Source organism: Sapajus apella, unplaced genomic scaffold (assembly GCF_009761245.1).
Source record: "Sapajus apella isolate SASKATOON/1434 unplaced genomic scaffold, GSC_monkey_1.0 scaffold15, whole genome shotgun sequence".
Classification (NCBI taxonomy): domain Eukaryota; kingdom Metazoa; phylum Chordata; class Mammalia; order Primates; family Cebidae; genus Sapajus; species Sapajus apella.
Genome location: NW_022436955.1, coordinates 10,099,542 through 10,120,621, shown reverse-complemented (window position 1 = coordinate 10,120,621; position 21,080 = coordinate 10,099,542). Strand labels below are relative to the sequence as shown.

The following is a 21,080-nucleotide window of genomic DNA, read 5'->3' as shown; positions in this document are numbered from 1 at the left end:
GAGTAACTGGGATTACAGGTGCCCGCCACCATGCCTGGCTGATTTTTGTATTTTTAGGAGAGACAGGGTTTCACCATGTTGGCCAGGCTGGTCTTGAACTCCTGACCTTGTGATCCACCTGCCTCAGCCTCCCAAAATGCTGGGATTACAGGTTTGAGCCACGTACCTGGCCTTTGGCTCCATATTTTAAGAAAATCATGAGGAAACAAGATACAGAGATAAAATTTAGAGAACCTGAGGAGGACATAAAGATGTAGTTTTACTGAGTTTCTTACCTTAACGGAGGATGGAGATAGAAAACCATCACAAGATAATAGGTTATATAGTCTCAAAAGAGTCTGGGCTTTAGAATCAGATAGACCTGGGTGCAAATCTGAGTTCCAATGCACCTACATATGGCCATGGGCAATTGAATGTTTTTAATCCAATTTTCTCATCTGTTAAGTGGGGGGTGAGGGATGACTATAACCTCACTGGGTTGTTGTGAGGATTAAATAAGGTAGCATGAAAAAGTATCTGGCACATGGTATATGCTCAAAAATGATTACTTTACCTTCCCTTCTTGAAAATTTCCATGGACAGAGATTTGAGCTTCCCCTCAGAAACCTCTCCACAACTAAAAGGGTCTTCCACATGTTCAATTAAAGTCGCTCATATTTGCTTTGTCTGCTTCCTGTACTCGGCATTCTGTGGGACAGAGAGAGCTCAGCAGCCTTTGCAGAAAATCTCTCACATTTGTAGAAACTATTTTGAGTTTTAGTTCAAAAGGAACGCTCTTACTTTGAGGTTAGAAAAATGTTCTATAAGGAAGTGGGACGTGGAAGAGGTCTAAGCTCTGAATTAGGGTTGTTCACAGTGCAAGAGAGGATGGCAAACGCCACCCAGATATCAGATGGTTCTGATGGCTGGCTGTTCTTTTTGGACATTAGAAGGTTTAATTTGTGTCACATACTGTGCTATTGGCTTTGTACACACTTAAATATTTTGGAAACCCTATGAGGTAGTTATTACCATGCTTTTCCTTCTCTGTATTTCTTAAATGGGGAAATTGAGGCTAAAGGTCACATGGCTAGGAAAGGCCCATGGCTGCCTCTGGACGAAACCACACTGCTTCTCTAGTCTGAGACCTAAGGGATTAGCTTCAGCAGTTTTTCAGTTGGCAAAGAATGTGAAAGTCTGGGAAAAGCTATTAAAGAAGGCTCTATAGGTCTTTTTCTGGTTAGTCCAGCACCCCTTTGTGATACAAACCCTAACATACACACAAAGGTTGACTCTATAATCTTCAAGGGTATACACAGCAATTTTCTACAAACTCCATCATATCAGCTTTTGTTTTTGGGAGGAATGTTTGTAATCAGAGTGCTGTTTGCAAAGCAGAAACATGCACTGTTTTACAAGCAATGGGTAAGAAATGTGTTTACCTACTTCATGCACTAATTAAAAATCTTTTTAGGACAAGCTGACAAGTACCATATGTTTAGTGCAGTAATAAGGGGCTTTACACTCAGGGCTAGAGTAGGAGTGTGTTGGCTGTCCTGTAGGCACAAGGCTCCAAGGGATCTTTCTGGACCAGGGCACACCCTAACTGTCACAGCTCAGCTATGTCCTTCTCTAGAGAGATAGCTCTGTTGTTTTCACTTGAGGAGAGTCCTTACTCTGGGGCTGAGGGCAAAGCTTGTATGTGAAGAATTGTAAAAATGAACACTTACAAGTAAGGGCCAATGTAAATAGGTCAGCAAGTGGTGAAGGGTTAGCATATATATTAGCATAAAAAAAACGACGATGCAGATTTCCAGAATTGTGATTGCTATAAATGACTCATTGGCTTGGGCGATGATGAAACAAGCTAATGCTCCTATGATAAGACTCTGCAATAAAAGAAACAGTATTTGTTTTAATGCACAATTTAAAAAAATCTATATTGTCAGAATGTAAATCTGATTACAGTGTGGTGCAGTGGCCTGTACTGTTTCGCACATACATTTTTAACATTTCTTATATTTTGAAGAAATGAAAAATTCATGAGAATAATAAAAAAGCACACAGTATACAAGGATAAAAAATATATCAATTTCTTTCTCTTCCCCCCAACTTAACCTTAGTGTCTCTCCTTAAAAGTAACCAGTATTAACAGTTCATACTGAACACTAGAAAGAAGTCTGTATATATACTGGTAAAATACATATATGTTGATTTTGGTAGAAGAAGTGAGGAAGAGCCTCAGTTTTCTTTCTTTCCAAACAGCTGCTGATTATCTCAACATCATTTACTGGGAAATGCCAGTATTATCCCCATTGATCTGAAATCCAACCTTTATGGTATACTAAATTCTCAGATGTATTTTGGTCTCTTGAGACTGTTCTTTCACTGAATTGTTGCTTCCTCCTCTAGTACTCTGTGATAGGCAATTCACTTTCTACTGAGTTATTGTTTGGCCTAGTCTTCCTAATACTCATTCTCAGACTGTTTATGCCTCCCATGTTTGTGTTGGTCAAGTTCCCCAAGCTAAGTGTTGGCATTTTAGTTGGGATTTCTAAATGAAATACTTAAATACTTATAATTTGGAAGAATTCACACTTAAGTTTTTCTCAAGAACAAAGTATGTCTTTCCAGTTATTCTGATGGTTTTAAAAAAGATGTCTCAGGTCTAAGACCTGGAACCAACCCAAATGCCCATTGATGATAGACTGGACAGGGAAAATGTGGTACATATATACCATGGAATATTATGCAGGCATCAAAAATGATGAGTTCGTGTCCTTTGTAGGGACATGGATGAACCTGGAAACCATCATTCTCAGCAAACTGACACAACAGCAGAAAATCAAACACCGTATGTTCTCACTCATAGGCGGGTGTTGAACAATGAGAACACATGGACACAGGGAGGGGAGCGCTACACACTGGGTTCTGTTGGGGGGAAATGGGGGAGGGACGGGGGATGGGGAGGTGGGGAGAGATAGCATGGGGAGAAATGCCAGATATAGGTGAAGGGGAGGAAGGCAGCAAATCACACTGCCATGTGTGTACCTATGCAACAATCTTGCATGTTCTTCACATGTACCCCAAAACCTAAAATGCAATAAAAAAAAAGAAAAAAAAAGATGTCTCAGGAGAGTTTTAGTTTTCTTCCCATATGTGTATCATATTTCACTTATTTTAGATATTTGATCATTTTGATTACTGTTGTAAAGAGAAATATTTTCTTACATTTTAAGTGGTTATTTGTCTAGGAAAGATTTTAGTTTATTTATTAACACAATAATGAGTCACCTAACTAAACTCTCTTGTTCTAAATTGTTTCCAGCTGATTTGGGTTTTTCTAGATATATAATCATATTAGCTGAAAGAAAGGATATACTTTACTTCTTTTTTTTTTTTTTTTGAGATGGAGTCTCGCTCTGTCACCCAGGCTGGAGTGTACTGGCACGCTATCAGCTCACTGCAACCCCCACCTCACAGGTTCAAGCGATTCTCCTGCCTCAGCCCCCTGAGTAGCTGGGACTACAGGTGTGCGCCACCACACCTGGCTAATTTTTGTATTTTTAGTAGAGATGGGGTTTCACCATATTGACCAGGCTGGTCTTGAACTCCTCACCTAAGGTGATTTACCCACCTTGGCCTCCCAAAGTGCTGGGATTACAGGTGTGAGCCACCATACCTGTCCACCTCTTTTCAAATATTTTTTTCTTCCTAATTATGACTAGTGGTTTCAGAAACATTGACTCACAGTGCAGCAGGCATCATTTGTTCCCCTCATTTAACGAATCCTTCTGTTGTTAAATATGATGGTCTTAGTTTGAAATGTTTATTTTTATAATGCCAATGGAATATTTATATACTCCTCTCTTACTGGTCTCCCTTCTTGAAAATCAGGGACAAATGTTGAATTTTGTCACGTTCTGTGACATAATCTCATAATTTTTTATAATGTGATATCTCATTTTTTCCTATTATAATACAGTGAATTATTTTAATAGAGTCTATATTGAATCATCCTGTTTCTTCCTTGTGATATTATATTTTCATAAAGTAGTGATGAATATTATCTGCTAATATATTGATATTATATATTGAGATCTCTAGTTCATTTTCTTTTTCTGAGCTCGGTCAAGTTTTCCTATCAGTATTATACTGACTTTGTAAAGATAGTTCAGTAGTGTTTCTTCTTTATTCCTTGACAAATTCAGAGTAGTATCAGAATTATATCTCATGAAGGCTTGAAAGAGTTAACTTGTGAAAGGGCCTGGGCCTGATACATTTTTGAAAGATACTCATTTGATGAAATTCTCATTTTCTTCTATGTTTATATTGCCCTTTTTAAATTTTTCCCTATTCTGGGATCAGTTTTGGTAATTTATATTTTTCCAGAAAATTAACCATTTCATCCAGTTATTCACATTGATTTGTTTTGCAAGATACTCCCTGTAGAGCCTTTCAGTTTCACTGATGTTTGTGATTATTTTCCCATATTGTTTTCTAATTTTAAATATACATCCTCTCTTCTCCCTTTTTTTTCTTGATTATATTGGCCAGTGGTTTATCAATTTAACAGGTCTTTCAAATGACAGCCCTTGTATTGATTATTTTTGTTTCCTAACTTATAAGTTCCTATTATCTTCATTGCTTTCCTAATTTCCTTTGTGAGAGGAAACCTGAGAAGTAAAAAAGATAAGGAAAACAAGACAAGTTGAGTAGGAAGGGTTGAGTGTGTGGAGAGCAAGGGGCTGTGGGGAGGAAAGGTGAGGCAAAACGAAAGTGAGTGGCAAAGTGCACTATGGAAGCTTTCTGGAACTGGCGCCCCCTGGGCATTTCCCCGAGGCCACTGCCGGTCACATCCGCCCAGCTAGGTCTCACCAGCTCTCCGCTCACCATTCTCAGGATCTTCAACATTCCAGTGGGCGAGAAGAAAAAACGCTTGAGGCTGTCCCTGAATTTGTACGGGACTTTGGCTCGGCCCTCCGCACGCTCTTTGATCGCTGTCTCATTTAAGAGTTTGGACTCAGTGGGTGCAGAGGGCGTTGGGGGTGGGCGTTCGGTGGCTTTCCTTGAGGGTGCAGTGCCCTCGCTGCCTTTGGGACGTGCGGGGGCTACAGACTGCACTGTGCGAACTGAGACGGCAGAGTGCTTCCGGGGTGCGGTCTTCGCTGACTTGTCGCGCTGTGCCTTGGGTACAGAACTCACGACATTGCTGCCACTTGCCAGGTCTGTGGCAGTCTCTGGTTGTTTCGAGCTCCCTGAAGGTGCCTTGGACGACTCAGATTTGGTATCTTCAGGATTCATGGTGGGTCCCAAGGGCCTGGCCGTCTGAACCAGTGCCGCAGCAGCGGCTGGCTTTCCCCTGGGAACCAGCGTCACGTCCCAACGGCTGCTACCTCTCCGGCGCGCGCACCGAGTTCTTGCTGCCCCGCCGACAAGTTAAGCCCTTCAGCCACCCTCGTTGCCACGGGGAGGGAGGGGTGCAATGCCAATGCCTAGCCTGAGAACGCAAAACCTCTGCAACCCCACCCCTCGGAGCTGCCGACCGGCCAGGCAGTAAAGAGATTCAAAGATCCCCAAGGCTGATCCTGGCACATTTTTCCCTGCCACACCACCCAGGCCGCGGGAGCCGGAAAACCCGATCCCTTCGAAGTTATAGCAGCGCTCTGCGCTAGGCGCAGAGTTCGGAAATCTCTTCCTCCAGCTCCCATACTGAGTTAAAATAACCGCAGAAAATATGTGGAAGAATAAAGAAATACGTTTAATACTATCAAACTAAAAAGTAATATAAAATTACAAAACTTATTTTTTTTCATGAACAGGCTTTTTCTGGTAAGGACCACTGGGATTGAACAGAAGCTTCCGGTAAATAAGGGCCCCGTCGGCAAGACAGCACACTGCTGCCACAAGTGCAAACACCTGGAAAGAAAGACACATGTCACTGCTCTGACCGTTGTCCCCACTCCCGTCATTCACATAAGTGTTAAGTGGTATGCCCGCCAGACTCCTCTCTGGTTAGGGCACTCAGATTGCCCCTGTGCTGCACCTAATACTAACACGGAGAGATTCAGAGATCATCTTATTCTCCTCATTGCAAAGTTTTCTAGATACTTGCCTATAGAAAGAGAAAAGGTAATTTAACTGAGCAGAAAAATAATGAAGCAGTGCGGGCTCTGAAATAAATACTTGTTTGCTTGTATCTCTTGACCTGCTCTTACATGTATTCTTTTAAGCCCTACTGAGGATATTTAGTTACCAATCAATATTTCTAACCCCAGTATTCAACTCTTTGACTTCTCTGCTGACAAACTCTAGGGAAGTCAAGGTCAAAGTTAACACCAGCTCAGTATTAAATTATGGGGACTGTAGCTCCAAAAAACCGAAGTTAATAAGATGAGCCAAAGTGAACTCTCAAAGGCTAGGCTACATCTGCTTAAGGGGTGACATTCTAAATATGCCTTAAGAAAGTAAAATTGAGGGAAAGGCAATAAACAAGAACATGTGGGGGCCTTCAGACACTCTCATGGCTATTTGAGAGCTGGCGCCGTGAACGGAGGAGGTGATGTCATTCCTTGCACGCTATTTGATCAGCTTCATCCAGTGATCAGGAAGTTTGGCTTCCTGGCTCTACACATGGCTCTAACAGTCTCCTTTTCTACCCAGAGTCTCAAGCCACTGCCTCCTAGGTTCTGACCACACTGAATACCTGCTACCAATCTTTTCATGACTGGCATTCTATACATTATTGGCTCCTCTACCTGGAAACTTTTCACTTTTATCTCCTTTATTCTCAGCAAATAGCAATTCCACTGCCAGAGAGGTAGTTTCCTCTTTTCTGCACCCTGCAGCTCCCTGTCAACAGCTTACATAGAGTGGTTTCCACTTCTGTCTCTGTTAGGCTCTAAGCAACGTGAGGATAGGGCTCACACTCTAGTCCAGTGCTGCCTAAAAGAAGCATAATGCCAGTCACATGTAACATAGCCATATAATTAAAGATTTTTTAACAGCCACATTATAAATGTAAAGAAATAAGTCATAGATTTAATATATTTGCTCAGTATATCTAAAATACTATCATTTAACATGCAATCATTAACAATGTACTCTACATTCTTTGTTGGGGTAAAACATCTTTGAAATTCAATGTGTATTTTTATGCTTACAGCTGATCTTGATTCAGACTGGCCACATTTCCAGTACTCAGTAGTCCCATGTGGCTAGCAACTGCTGTTACTATACTGAACAGCACAACTCTATACTTTGTCAGCCCCTGCTGAAGTACACTTAAGAAATGAGGAAATGAATGAATGAGTAAAAACGTGAATGAAAGTAAATCCTATGCCTGGTTTCCTCCTTCTTCATAGTAGAAAGATGAGTATTATCTTCAAAAACAACGGGGGTAAATTGATACACAATCGATCTCATTTCTAGAATATTCTGATCCTTCATGAAGTTGCTTAGGGCCTAAGGGAGATGAAAATCATGGATTCTAACATATATGACTATCTGAGAGTTCTCCTAAGTGACCCATACTATGAAAGAACAAGGAAGCAGGAAGATTTATTTAAGAACTTTCTAATTCAATTTTCTAGGACAGAACTTAGAAAAGCCAAAAAGATTTTGAACCTTGTGTGAGAAATCTTAGAAGAATATCAGTTAGAACTATAACTAAATTACTTGAGTCATATTCTGGTTTGCTTTCTAGGATAAGGTCTGATGGAATTGATCTGCTTCTCTTCAAGCAGTGTTCAAAATGATCCTTTAGTTGCAAGGTGCCCTAACAATGTTCCCTTACCATAAGGGCATCTTCTATTCTATTCTATCCGAAGGATCTGAACAAGAAATAACTGAGCTCAAAACAGTCTGTCTCATCTTAACAAGTGGTATGTATCCTTTTCTATAAAAGGGAGAGCTATGAAACTTATCCATCTTTTTTTGTTTTGCTTGACATCAGGTTTCTCAGAGCTAAGTGCTGTAACTAATTCTAGTAGCAGCTTTTGTCAGTCTAGTCTAGCTCTACGTACCTATAAGAAATCTGTAGGAACCTCTTTATCAGGTTAATTCCACTTCTAGTATAAAATCATATTCCTTCATATTAATCACAGCAAGCATTCACAGACAAAAATATTAAGCTGGCTGGGCGTGGTGGCTCATGCCTGTAATCCCTAGCACTTTTGGAGGCCGAGGTGGATGGATCACGAGGTCAGGAGATCAAGACAATCCTGGTCAACGTGGTGAAACCCCGTATCTACTAAAACACAAAAAATTAGCTGGGCGTGGTGGTGTGCGCCTGTAGTCCCAGCTACTCGGGAGGCTGAGGCAGGAGAATCGCTTGAACCCAGGAGGCGGAGGTTGTAGTGAGCTGAGATTGTGCTACTGCCCTCCAGCCTGGTGACAGAGCAAGACTCCATCTCAAAAAACAAAAACAAAAAATATTAAGCCACTAGGCACTGTATATTGGTCTAGGAACCTCAAGGATGAATACAGTATAGCATTCTATTCTTACATCTGTTTTCCAAATAAATTTGCATTCTGATGAAACCTGAAGAAAGAAACCAGAAAGACTTCCACTTACCCCTCCAACAACTGTCAACGTTGTGGTTTCTGGTATCAGTGCCAACACAGCTACGATGAGCATGAATACTGTTGTTACCAGTGAGTTGATAATATCCTAAAAACACACAATAAAGCTCAGCCTTACATGAAGACTACCACGCAATGCTAAAAAAAAAAAAAAAAAAAAAAAATTATGTCAGCAAGCTGGATACCCTGGCTCACGCCTGTAATCCCAGCATTTTGGGAGGTGGATGGATCACTTGAAGCCTGGAATTTGAGACCAACCTGGCTGACATGGTGAAACCGTCTCTACCAAAAATACAAAAATTAGCTGGGCATGGTGGTGTATGCCTGTAATCCTAGCTACTCAGGAGGCTGAGGCACAAGAATGGCTTGAACTTGGGAGGTAGACGTTACAGTGAACCAAGATCACGCCACTGCATTCCAGCCTGGGCAACGGAGTGAGACTCTGTTTCAAAGAAAGGAGTCAACTTCCTAAATATTTTGAAAGTTTAATTTTTAAAAATTTATTTAGTATTTATCTTTCAGGAAACCAAAATGTCACAGTAAAATGATACCTAGATAGTATTTGGTCTATAATGACACCTAGTGGTTTTCTTTTACCTATAATATGCCAATCATTTACTTAAAAAGCTTTTATTTCTTTTTTACTTAACATAAATGTAGTTGAAGGGAAAACTTATCTGATTAGAAACGCAAGTACTATGTAGAAAGTTTAAGTTAGAATGGGTGCCATTGGGGAGTAAAAATGCTCATTTTTAATAACATAAGAAAATGCAGAGTAGTCTACATTCTATATCAAACTTTATGTTACTAAAATTCAATTAATGCCGGAAGCTGTGACTCACGCCTATAATCCCAACACTTTGAGAGGCCAAGGCGGGGGTGGATCACCTGAGGTCAGAAATGCGAGACCAGCCTGACCAACATGGTGAAACCCCATCTTTACTAAAAAATACAAAAATTAGCCAGGCGTGGTGGTGAGCCCCTGTAGTCCCAGCTACTCGGGAGGCTGAGGCAGGAGAATGGCTTGAACCCAGGAGGCAGAGATTGTAGTGAGCCAAGATTACACCACTGCATTCAAGCGTGGTGACAGAGCCAGACTCTGTCTCAAAAAAAAAAAAAAAAAAAAAAAATGCAATAACACTTAAAATAGCACACACGTAAGTGGTAATTTTCAGGAAAACCCCCACATACATTTCTATGCAATGGATGACCAATTATGCTATTATTGCTGATTATATACTTCATTCATTTAATACTTTTACAAAGTAAAAATTATTTTCATTCTTAACTGTGACTTTAAGAAGTGAAATTTACATTTTTAAAACGGATCGGTAGTGTGCGAAACGTAAACTGTCTAATCGAGAGGTTTATGTATATTTGCAGATAATCATAGGCAGGAAGGAATAACACAAATACCAAACTGCAAAACCCTGGTAATTTAGAAAAGCAGTTATTAAAAAGAAAGTAGGAGGAGGTTTAATGTGGGGAGGGCAAGATCAGATATACTTAGGAAGAAAAAAGTTCTCATTTGTAGGAGATACTGAGACTGCCTAATTCTAGGTTAACTCTCGTCTGTGTTGGATATTTTGCTCTGCTTCAAAAGGCAACAGACCACACTCCTACCTCAGACAGGCAGCCTGCATCCTGTGAGCAATCTGGGCAAGTGTTTATAGATGGCTTTGGATCAAAGTGGTGTTCTGGGGAGTGCAGAGAACCACAGCGTCGGGGGGAAAAAAAAGGATATGCCTGCCCTGGAATACCGATGATCCTTAAGAGTAATTTAGAACATTGCTTTTATATTAAAAATGAAACATCTCTATGCCACAGAGTAGAATGTAAATTTAATTACAAAAATAGAGATTTCAAAGGAATTTTGACCCTATGCATACATATCACCTCAAAGCCCCAGGATGGCTCATTTTGTGTGTTTTCTGTCATTTGGGGCACTTTGGGGAGCAATCAGAGAAGGCCTGCTCTACAGATTGAACCAAGGACTACAACTTTGGGACAATCTGAGTGGAGATGATCAAGCCCTGTCCTAATTAGCAAAGGCAGTGGCTAGCAGATGGAAGTACTTACAAGTTACCTTTTCCACATCTACAGATTAACTGGAACCATTAGCCATCTCTGTGTCTTTCACTTTGGGTAAGAGCCCCAGGCAAATTCAACTGTGTTCTGGCTCCAATTCTACTCTGCAGGGACCTCTATGCATTGCTTTTATTTGTCCCTGGCCATATTTCCTCAACTCAGCGATGATCCCTTGAGTTGTCTCTTTCCTTCCCTGCCCAGTCCCACAACTTTCCTGTCACTTGCCCACTGGAGGCAAACTCCTCTGGAAAAGGTCACCAGGCGGCAGATTATGTGAGTGTGTGAGTGTGTGTGTGTGTGTGTGTGTGTGTATATATATACACACTGTATGTGTGTATGTGTGTGTATATATACATATATATACTGTATGTGTGTATGTGTGTATATATATATATATATATACTGTATGTGTGTATGTGTATATATATATACACTTCTCTGTTTATATATATATACACTTCTCTGTTTAAATATGTTCTTTCTTCTTGAAATGTATTCCCATCTTGGCTTTGGTGACAGCAGTCTCCCTTGGGTTCTCTCCTGCCTTTTCTGGTCACTCCTCATCTCATATGTTGGCACTTCCCAGTTTTACCTTCAGCTCTCTCTATACTCGCTCTGAGCCATTTTGGCCAGTCCAAGTTCAGTTAACATCACAAGGTCATGACTCCTAAAGCTGCAGCTCTACCTCCTCTTAAGTTTCACAACATTTTTGAACATTGCCATATAAATATCCCATAAGTAACTAAAATCTAGTATTTCTCAAGCTAAAGTCATTACACACTGCTCTCCTGCAGCCCTCCTTAAACATATTCTTCCTCTCTCAGTATCCTCTCAAGACATGGAGGCTGATCATCTGATCATACCACTCTCCTACTTAAAAACCTCCAGAAACTCCCAACAGCCTTTGGGTTAAAGTCCAGGGCACACAAACCCTTGTATGCTCTGACCCTGTTTTCTCAAACCTCACTCTTGCCCCGGCTCTTGTTCACAACTCGATACCCCAGCCATTCAGATATACCTGCAGATCCTGGAGGGTCATGTTCTTTCTCTACCCAGACCCTCACATATGCTGCTGCTTTTCTAGCAGAAAAGCACTTTCTCTTCCCTGTATCAGCTCTCTGCTAACTACGCTTCATTCTTCAGTCCTCAGTTTGGGCAGTTTTTCTTCACAAGCCTACTGTGATTTGGTCCCTTTCCCTGGCTGGGTTGCATCCACAGCATCCTAGGTGTCTATCTATCACAGCACCTACTCTCTGTGTTGCTTCCTGGCTGCATTTAAAGTTGTTGAGGTACAAGATTTTTGCTTTGTCTTACCAAAGAACCAATTACAGAATCTACGATTAGCAAATACTTAACATTTGCTGAATAAATAATTTCATTAGATCAAGATCAGAAAGGAATCTGGGTTTCATAATGGAGCAAAACTTAGTTACCCATATAACACCCCATTTCTAAGAGATACAATATCAGTAAAGTTTGATCCTCAGAGGTTTGGGAACTATTCTTTTCAGTGTGCTACACATAAGCCACTCTCTCTCAGTACACTCTGTTACACTCAGAGCTCCAAGTTTATTACTGGGACATGTAAGAAACTTCAAGGAATTACTAGTTTGGAGAAAAAGAAAGGCTAAAATGAGTTAGTTTTATTAAACTCTAGAGAAGCAGAGTGTAAAGAGCAACTATACAAGATCAAAAGGATGTGGACCAGGGTTCATTATTTTCTTGAAGAAATCTTTAGAACAATTTAGGTTAGCCCTTTCTGCCACTAAATGAGGGCCAACTGAGGAAGGCTTTGTAATCTCCTTTCCTAGACCTCCCTCCAGTCAAGTCCAGCTCTGAAGTGTAGATCAAGTAGTTTTGAAAGGTGCTATGAAGATCCTATTACCCAGCTTTTCCCTTTTAGGACTTTTTAAAAGTGTATGATTAGCCTGAAATGCTTGCCACTGCCCTTGAAGGTGGTTCCAGAATGTACTATTTTAAGGCATGGTATGGTTTAAGAATAGCTCTAAAGTCTTTTCTCCTTAACAGGAATTATCAGTTTGGATATTAGCTAGCACCGTGGCATCCAAGAGGATGAGACCAGTGCAGCAGAGGAAGACATGGCAGCTATTGGTCCAGCCAAAGAAAAGGGCAGCAGGGGTATTTAGGAGGGAGGCCTATGGAAACAGGATATTGGGGATAAGACTTGCAAGAGGACAGAGGTGAAGTCACTTAGTTTTTCTTAGAATCAGCTTCTAGTCCAGACTGAGGGCTACATATATCTTAACTAATAACTTTAATCTGCCCAATTTGACAGTTTTCTGGGCATTATACTGGGCAGTTATTTCTACTGCTGAGTATGGCAGGTTGCAGTCTATATATTATGAAATATAAGAGGTGCTAACATTGTTTAGTAATGACTACAGCCCTTTTCATGTGAGATAACATTGTACTTTAGCCTCCCCAATTGGTTTGATTTTCCATTTAGTGATCAGGGATGTGCAAGGATAGACAGATACTTGTGTATCTGTCTCCATCTCTATCCCAATTTTTAGGCCATATTAACATGCATTCAAATAGGTAATAAAGATTAAGAATGCACTACAATTTTATTAACATCGTCCTAAATTTAAATTTCTTTAGAAGATCTAGCTAAGCGAATTCTAACAGAAACGTCAGCCTGCATCTACTGATAGATGGTGCAGAGAGAACTTATGCTCTGTGGCTGCAAACCTCTTTCAAGGGCAATACAGAGCACATTAGCAATGGGTAGAGCTCCTCCTTCCTAGGCCTATCAGATATATCACCTTAAAGGTTTAAGAGAGGCAAAAAACGGAGTTTATTAAAGTATCTCACTATGGTAGGAAAAAGTAAAATTTAAGGATGAAACTGAACACTTACAAGCAAGGGCCAAAATAACCACTTCATTAATCGATCAAGTCTGAGTATATATAAAATTATGAAAAAGAAAATAACAGTGACTTCAAATCCAGTGATAACAATATATGGTTCAGGGGCTTGTGCGATGATAAAAAAGGTCATAGATGCCGCAGTTAGTGCCTAGAAGAAAAAAACCCATGATTTATTCAGTGACAACTGAATACAAACTTAAACTGTAAAAATGGCGATTTCTAAAATAACTAAATAGGCCAGGTGCAGTGGCTCATGCCTGTAATTCCAAGCATTTCAGGAGGCTCAGGTAGGAGAATCACTTGAGACTAGGAGTTCAAGACCTGGGCCACATAATGAGACCTCATCTCCAAATAAGCAAACAAAAATAACCAGATGCTGGTGTTTCTGCCATATACACCATATATAAAACAGGCATGGCTAAAGTATATGGATATTGACTTCTCTTTGTCTTTTAGAGAGTAGGTATTCCTCTCTGTTTTAAGTCTAATTAATTACTCCTCTTGCGCTTCTAACGCCATCACTTCCCACATCAGTTCTCTTGATTTTTTTTCCATTAAATACCTCCTTTCCCTCTTGTGCTTTCAAACCGTCCTCTGCTAGCTCTTTTCCTCATCATCCTATAAACATCTCAGTTGCCTTCTTTTAAAACACACACACACACACACACACACACACACACACACACACACACACAGTTTCCCCTCATCCTGCTGCCCACAGAAACCCTTGTTCTGTTTGCTACTTTTGTTCTGCTTCTTCAAAAAGTCTGTAAACAGGCTGTCTATAATTTCTTACCATCCATTGATCACTCCTTAATTCTTAACAATCTGGAGACTACTGTAAGATTTAAACTTAGAATGTTGCCATGAAAAATACTGAGGAACAAAGTTCAAAACAAATTGTCAGGCTGGGTGCGGTGGCTCACAACTGTAATCCCGGCACTTTGGGAGGCCAAGGCAGGCGGATCGCCTGAGGTCAGGAGTTTGAGACCAGCCTGGCCAACATGGTGAAATCTTGTCTCTACTGAAAATACAAAAATTATCCAGGTGTGGTGGCAAGCACCTGTAATCCCAGCTACTCAGGTGGCTGAGACTGGATAATCGCTTGAACCCGGGATGCAGAGGTTGCAATGAGTGAAGATCATGCCACTGTACTCTAGCCTGGGTAACAGAACAGATCCTGTCTCGAAAACAAAAAACAAAAACAAAAAAAGAAAATTGTCAGAGAAAAACAATTGTGATGTTTAATAGCTTTATTACCAAAGTACCACTTTTCATACACTTCCACCTAAACAATGCAATCAGAATTTAAACTATTTTAAGTAGGGAAAAAAAACCTCTGAAATTTCTTCATTTCCAAATGAAGACACAGAACATGGCAATGTTAAGTGAAAAAAATAGCTGGTGGGTCCCAGGGGAATTCTGTCAATGTTCTTAGGAATTAAAGCTTTCTCCAAAGCTCTGTGTTTTTGGTAAATGGTTTCGTCAAGAGTCATCCCTGGCTAGACTTTTAAAATATCCTGTCAGCTGGTAACATACATACTCATTTTAACTTAGTCCATACAGGTTACTTGTTTATAATTCTTTCAGTTACTTTATTAGCATAAATATGCCCTACTTTTAAACTTCTAAATTGGTCAGTTTGATTACTAATAACTAGTTCTTAAGTAACTTCATTCTTTATAATTAACACTATGACTATTAGCAACACATCATCTCACACCACTCCAGTTCCTCTATTGGACCAAGGTCTTGAGCCCACAGATTATGAAATGAAGAGCTTGTTTTTCATTCCCTATCCTCTGTAACCTTTTTGTATTACGGTACTTTGCACTGGTGATTACTCCATTTCCTTAAACCTTTCTGTGGTTTCTGTCACACTGGGTTCTCCCGTAATTTGTATTTATAGCTCTCACATCTTTCCTAAGCTCCTGACTTTTGTTTCCAGTTAGCTTTTAAGTATCTCATACATTACCACTCTATGAATATTGCTTTTGCTCACATCATCAGTGATTTCAGAAATCCTAAATTTAATGAACTTTTTTTCTTTTTCTCTAGTACTTTCAGTTGCTGTTTAATAATGAACCTTTTCCAGTCCTTATCCTAGTGAACCTCTGTGACTTTATTGCCATTGGCTGTCCTTCCCCCACTACTGTTTTCTTCTGGCTCCACGTCACTTCTCTGAGATTTTAAACTTCTGCAACTGTTCTCTCTGGGTGGGTTCCTCTCCTTTTAACGACCCCTTTAAAATGTTGAATTCTCATTCCACTCAATGAGTCTGGGTCTCTATCCCAGGTCCGTGGTCCATCCTCCACATTTCACACCTAAATAGCCATTTAGAATCCCACCTGGATAACCTACAGGAATCTCAATTCACTGTGTCTTAAAACTGAAATTCTGCCCCTTCTTCCTGGATTCACAACCTCAATTGGTTGTACCACAATCTACCTTATCGCCCATACCAGGAACCTAAGATCACTATTTCTACCCATTCCCCAACTGATCCAGGTCCTGCTGACTTAATGCCTAAATATTTCGGACACTTCCTCCTCTTCATCCTTACAACTATTACCCTTCAGCATCTTTTCCATGAACTATCATGATGAAGATGCTAACAGTAAAATTTCTAACATGCGAATTTGTTTATGTATTTCTTCAACTATTTAAAATTCTTCAGCGCTCTCCAGGGTCTTTAGAATAGCACCTGCTTCTCACCATGTATTCAAGATCTTCCACAATTTGGCTTCTGTCTACTTCTTGAGAAAAGACTTGCTTCACAATTTATCCACACGAATCAAACTTCTGATACTCTTTTCACATTTGCTTTATCAATACCAACCTCAGTGGATGGCAACTGCATCCTTACAGTTGGTTAGGCCAAAAACTTTAGAAGCTGTCTTGGACTCCTCTCTTTCTTTTAGCCCACATCTGGTTAACCAGCAAATCTTGTTGGTGCTACTTTCAAAATACTATATCCCAAACGTGACCACTTCTTATTACCTACTCTGCTACCAGCAGCCACCATTGTCATCTCCTGCCCAGATTACTGCAATTGATCTCCTTGGTTCTACATTTGCCCCAGAAGCAATGCCCTCCTGTCCCTCCTACCAATCTACTGTCAATATAGCAGCTAGGATACTTTTTTTTTGAGACGAAGTCTCACTCTGTTGCCCAGGCTGAAGTGCAGTGGGGTGATCTTGGTTTACCTCAACCTCTGCCTCCTGGGTTCCAGTGATTCTCCTGCCTCAGCCTCCTGAGTAGCTGAGCTTACAGGCATGCACTACCACACCTGGCCAATTTTTTTTTTTTTGTATTTTTAGTAGAGATGGGGTTTCACCATATTGGTCAGGCTGCATAAACTCCTGTCCTCAAATGATCTGGCCTCCCAAAGTGCTGGGATTACAAGGTAAGCTACCATGCCTGTCCTAGTATGCTTTTAAAATGTAAATTAGATCGTATACTTTACACAAAACCTTCCTCATCTTCACTCACTCACCCCAGTCCAGTTACGCTGGTTTCCTTGCTCTTTCTTGATGCCTTCATGCACATTCCTGCCATAAGGCCACTGCACTAGCTTTTCTCTGTTTTAAACACTCTTCCAGTTATTCTCATAGCTAACTCCCTCATCTCATGCAAATCTTTGATCACATGTCATCTCAACAAAGCTTAGAATTCTATTCATTATTGCAACTTTTCTCTGCAACTCCCTCCCTGCCTTACACTCCCTTACCTGGCATTTACTTTTCTCTTTGTTCCACAGCACATACCACCTTCTAGAATACTATAATTTATTTATTGGGTTTGCCTTCCCCACCCTCCCATCCCAGTATGTATACTCCACAAGGGCAGGGATCTTTGTTTTTTATTCACTAGTATTCTAGTATTTCTCAAGAGCCCGGAACAGTGCTTGGCACATGACAGGCATTATACAGATTATTTGTTGAATGAACAAATGAGGCAACACTCAACTTTACATAGTTCTCTGCGTCAACTGTGCTATTTTTTGCCTCCATGCCTTTACTCAGGCAGCTCTTAGATCCAACCCTAGATTGCTCTAGGAAGAGTTTTTCTCTGACACGTCTCTATTTCCTTGGTTAGATGCCTCACTTCTGTGTCTTATCTCCACCTTATCACATATTATAACTATCTGCTGATGGGTCTGTTTCGTAACTAAATGGAAGAACTCCATAAGTCAGGGACTTTTGTCCTGGTTTTTCTTTGCTGTTCCAGCTCCTAGCCCAGAGCTTGGACCATATTAAGTATTCAAATGGTTTGTTGAAGGAATTAATATGTCAAAAACTAACCATGTCATAGAACATGGTTCCTCCTTCAGTGTTAGAGATCTTCCCTTTTTCAGTGTTCAAGATCCCAGGCCTTCAGTCACTTTTTCCCTGATTATTTACTCCCAATCAAAAGTTGTCTCTCCTTCCCTCAACTCCAGAGTGGTTTTCTAAACCTCTTATGTATCTCAAATTGCAAGATAAGAAAGCTACTTCTCGCAATCACAGACTTTTGGTGTGGGAAGAATCTTATATGCACTTTATTCAACCCACTCACCTTAAGTTTGAGTCTCCTTTACACACACACACACACACACACACACACACACACACACACACGCTTACCTATTTTTGAGATGGAGTTTTGCTTTGTTGCCCAGGCTGGAGTGCAATGGCATGATCTTGGCTCAATGCAACCCCTGCCTTCCAGGTTCAAGTGATTCTACTTGCCTTGCGAGTAGCTGGGATTACAGGTGTGTGCCACCAGGCCCAGCTAATTTTTTGTATTTTTAGTAGAGACAGAGTTTCATCATGTTAGCCAGGCTGGTCTTGAACTCCTGACCTCAGGTGATCTGCTTGCCTTGGCCTCCCAGGGTGGTTGGATTACAGGTGTTAGCCACTGTACCTGGCTTTATTTATTTATTTATTTATTTGAGATGAAGTCTTGCTCTGTTGCCAGGTTGTGCCAGGATCTTGGCTCACTGTAACCTCTGCCTCCTGGGTTCAAGCGATTCCCGTGCCTCAGCCTCCTGAGTAGCTGGGACTACAGGTGTGCACCACCACACCCAGTTAAATTTTTTTTGTATTTTAGTAAAGATGGGGTTTCACCATGTTGGCCAGGATGGTCTCGATCTCCTGACCTCCATGATCTGCCCGCTTCGGCCTCCTAAAGTGCTGGGATTACAGGCATGAGCCACCAGGCCCAGCCAGAGTCTCCTTTATAACATCCTCACCAAGTGCTCACCTATGCCTGGTACTTTTGTCTGGGAATGTACTGCCTTCCCAAGTGGCCATTTAGTTTTGGGAACTCTCCCAATGTAAAATCCCTCCTCACATTAATTGGAAATGTTTTCCTTGTAACTTTGAACTATCTCTGTTTCCCCTCTCCCACATGTCAACTCTTTAAAACTTAAAACGATTTATTTTTTCCTTCCTCTAAGGTTTCTCTGTGAATTCCTCTAATGATGAGTTTCTAGGACAGATTCCTTCAACTAGGATAGTTTCCATTTCTCTAACTAGCTAGATCACTTCTCTCCAAATGATCCACTTTCTCCAAACCTCTGTTCGGAAGCAACTGCAATGCTCCTGGTAGGAAGTCTGCTCCTAGAAATGAGCAGCTCTCTCCCACTTTGTCCTGGCCCTGGACTGTATCAGCCTTGAAGTCAGTTATATCAAACATCGGACTTATAGAAGTCAGCACAGCATTCACCAAAACCCCCGAGGTTTTTTTTTTCTTTCAAATCTTGTGGGCTTCTGAGCAGTACAATTGCAGCTGTCTCACTTGGTAACCTGGGTACCTGGTTTGTGGGTCCAAATGTAGACCATTTAGGTGATCTGATTTTTAAATTAAAAAGAAAAAAAGCTTTTTGGCAGGGCACGGTGGCTCACACCTGTAATCCCAGCACTTAGGGGGGCCGAGGAGGAGGATCACGAGGTCAGGAGTTCAAGATCAGTCTGACCAACATAGTGAAAGCCCTATCTCTACTAAAACTACAAAAAAATTTAGCTGGGCGTGGTGGCGGGCACCTGTAGTCCCAGCTACTTGGGAGGCTGAGGCAGGAGAATTGCTTGAACCCAGGAGGCGGAGGTTGCAATGAGATTGTGCCATTGCACTCCAGCCCGGGTGACACAGTGAGACCCTGTCTCTTAAAAAAAAAATTTTTTTTTTTTTTTCCCCCAGACAAAGTCTGTCTCTGTTGCTTAGGCTTGTGTGCAGTGGTGCAGTCATGGTTCACTGCAGCCTCGAACTCCTGGGCTCAAGCGATCCTCCTGTCCCGGGCCTCCCAAAGTGCTGGGACCACAGATGCAGGCCATAACTCCTGCCCTCTCTGGTATTGATGGATGTGTCCCCAAACCCTTCAAAGGGGAGGACAGTGCCGTACCTCTCCTTCTTCCCCCACAAGGCCGTGCCTTGCCTTTCAATCTTGATCAAAGCGAGGCTGAAAAGCAAACAGCGCAATCAGCCTCGCACTTCAGAGCCACATCTCCCACCCCGCCCCCCGCTCAGCAGCTTCAACAGCTTCCCACCCTCCGCGCCCGGCCTCACCAGCCGCAGCATCTTCACGTGGCCTTTCACACTGAAGCAGAAGGGACGATGTTTTATTTTCAGCTGCACGGTGTCCATCACGCCTGCAGACCCAGCGCCGCACTTCCCCTCAACTCTTCTGCGCCGCAGCTGCAACTGTCACCGCGCCGCGCACCGTCCTCCCGGGCTTCTCACTCAGCTGGGCTTCCCGCTTTCGCGCGCAGGCGCAAGGTGTCGCAGTGGCTCTCGCGCATGCGCCCCTAGGAATCCCTTCGCTGGCCGCTCTCGCTAGTCTCGTCTCTGTTCTTGCGTAGCACATTCGCAGGCCTAGAGAGCAGGTCACGCGAGCCAGCGGCCTGTAAGCCTTCCCTGTTCTGGCCCGGCCTTAATGACCGCAGCATTCCAGCTCTCCCTCCCAGAGTTGGGAGCAGAGGAGTGGGAGGGAGGTCTAGAAATGGCTGCCCCGTTTCCCCATACATTGGCCATCGTGAATATCACCTCCTTAAAGGGGATCTCTGTGGCTCATCCCGTCTAGAGCAGCCACCATCACGTCTCAGCATTTATTGCTAGCTGATACATATCATAAAAATGTAAATTCCATAAAAGCAGGGACTGGACTGCTTCTCTCCCTGCAGGGTTCCAGGTTCTGGCACACAGTAGGTGCAGAATGTGTGCAGCCTCAGGTGCTATCGCAGCCCCCAGGGCATCACAGTCTGGACTTGTTCTGAGTATTTTTACTTTTGCCTCCCACTGATGCTAGTTCTTCCGTGTAACAGTCTTGAGTCCCTTCAGTACCTGAATTCAATTCATGTTTTCTCAAGTGCTCCGATGAAGCCAGAGCGCCACCATCTTGGGGCGTTCCTTTTTAGGGATGGGAAGTATATGTCACTCCTTTTATGTGATTTAAATTATATCTTGGATAATTTGACCATCACCCTAGTTCATTCAGATCTTTTTGGATCCTGCCCATCTCAGCTTCAGTCCATTTCATTACTTTACATCTGATCAGCAGTT

The 21,080-nt window shown here is 41.8% G+C and overlaps 2 protein-coding genes across 4 annotated transcripts in view; both read right to left on the bottom strand.

The window, feature by feature from the left end:
- Nucleotides 1-5,588, bottom strand: part of CMTM1 (CKLF like MARVEL transmembrane domain containing 1) — a 13,076-nt gene extending 7,488 nt beyond the window's left edge. The window contains exons 1-2 of the mRNA XM_032284120.1: nt 4,873-5,588; nt 1,710-1,868 (exon numbers count right to left, since the gene is read on the bottom strand). Of these exons, the coding sequence (XP_032140011.1) occupies nt 1,710-1,868; nt 4,873-5,283 (570 nt within the window). The 5' untranslated portion in view covers nt 5,284-5,588. The remainder of the gene's footprint in view (nt 1-1,709; nt 1,869-4,872) is intronic.
- A 127-nt stretch (nt 5,589-5,715) lies between these two features.
- LOC116555511 (chemokine-like factor) lies at nt 5,716-20,315 on the bottom strand. Of its 3 annotated transcripts, XM_032284123.1 has the most exons (4): nt 20,088-20,315; nt 13,531-13,689; nt 8,555-8,650; nt 5,716-5,898 (listed from the first exon to the last, which is right to left on the bottom strand). In XM_032284123.1, exons 1-4 carry the CDS (start codon nt 20,163-20,165, stop codon nt 5,782-5,784), a joined length of 450 nt encoding a protein of 149 aa, XP_032140014.1. In that variant the 5' UTR covers nt 20,166-20,315; the 3' UTR covers nt 5,716-5,781. The 3 variants fall into 3 exon arrangements, with proteins under 3 accessions (XP_032140014.1, XP_032140015.1, XP_032140016.1); XM_032284124.1 differs by lacking the exon at nt 13,531-13,689 and having other exon boundaries at nt 5,718-5,898; XM_032284125.1 differs by lacking the exons at nt 8,555-8,650; nt 13,531-13,689 and having other exon boundaries at nt 5,720-5,898.
- Between the last annotated feature and the right edge of the window lie 765 nt (nt 20,316-21,080).

Bases quoted from the DNA above. Each gene is read 5' to 3' on its own strand.
- LOC116555511 (XM_032284123.1), bottom strand. From the start codon at position 20,165: ATGGACACCGTGCAGCTGAAAATAAAACATCGTCCCTTCTGCTTCAGT. The intron at 13,690-20,087 runs GTGAGGCCGGGC...TTTTTCTTCTAG, and splicing joins ACGTGAAGATGCTGCGGCTG to GCACTAACTGCGGCATCTAT. The intron at 5,899-8,554 runs GTAAGTGGAAGT...CTTTCTTTCCAG, and splicing joins CGTTGACAGTTGTTGGAGGG to GTGTTTGCACTTGTGGCAGC.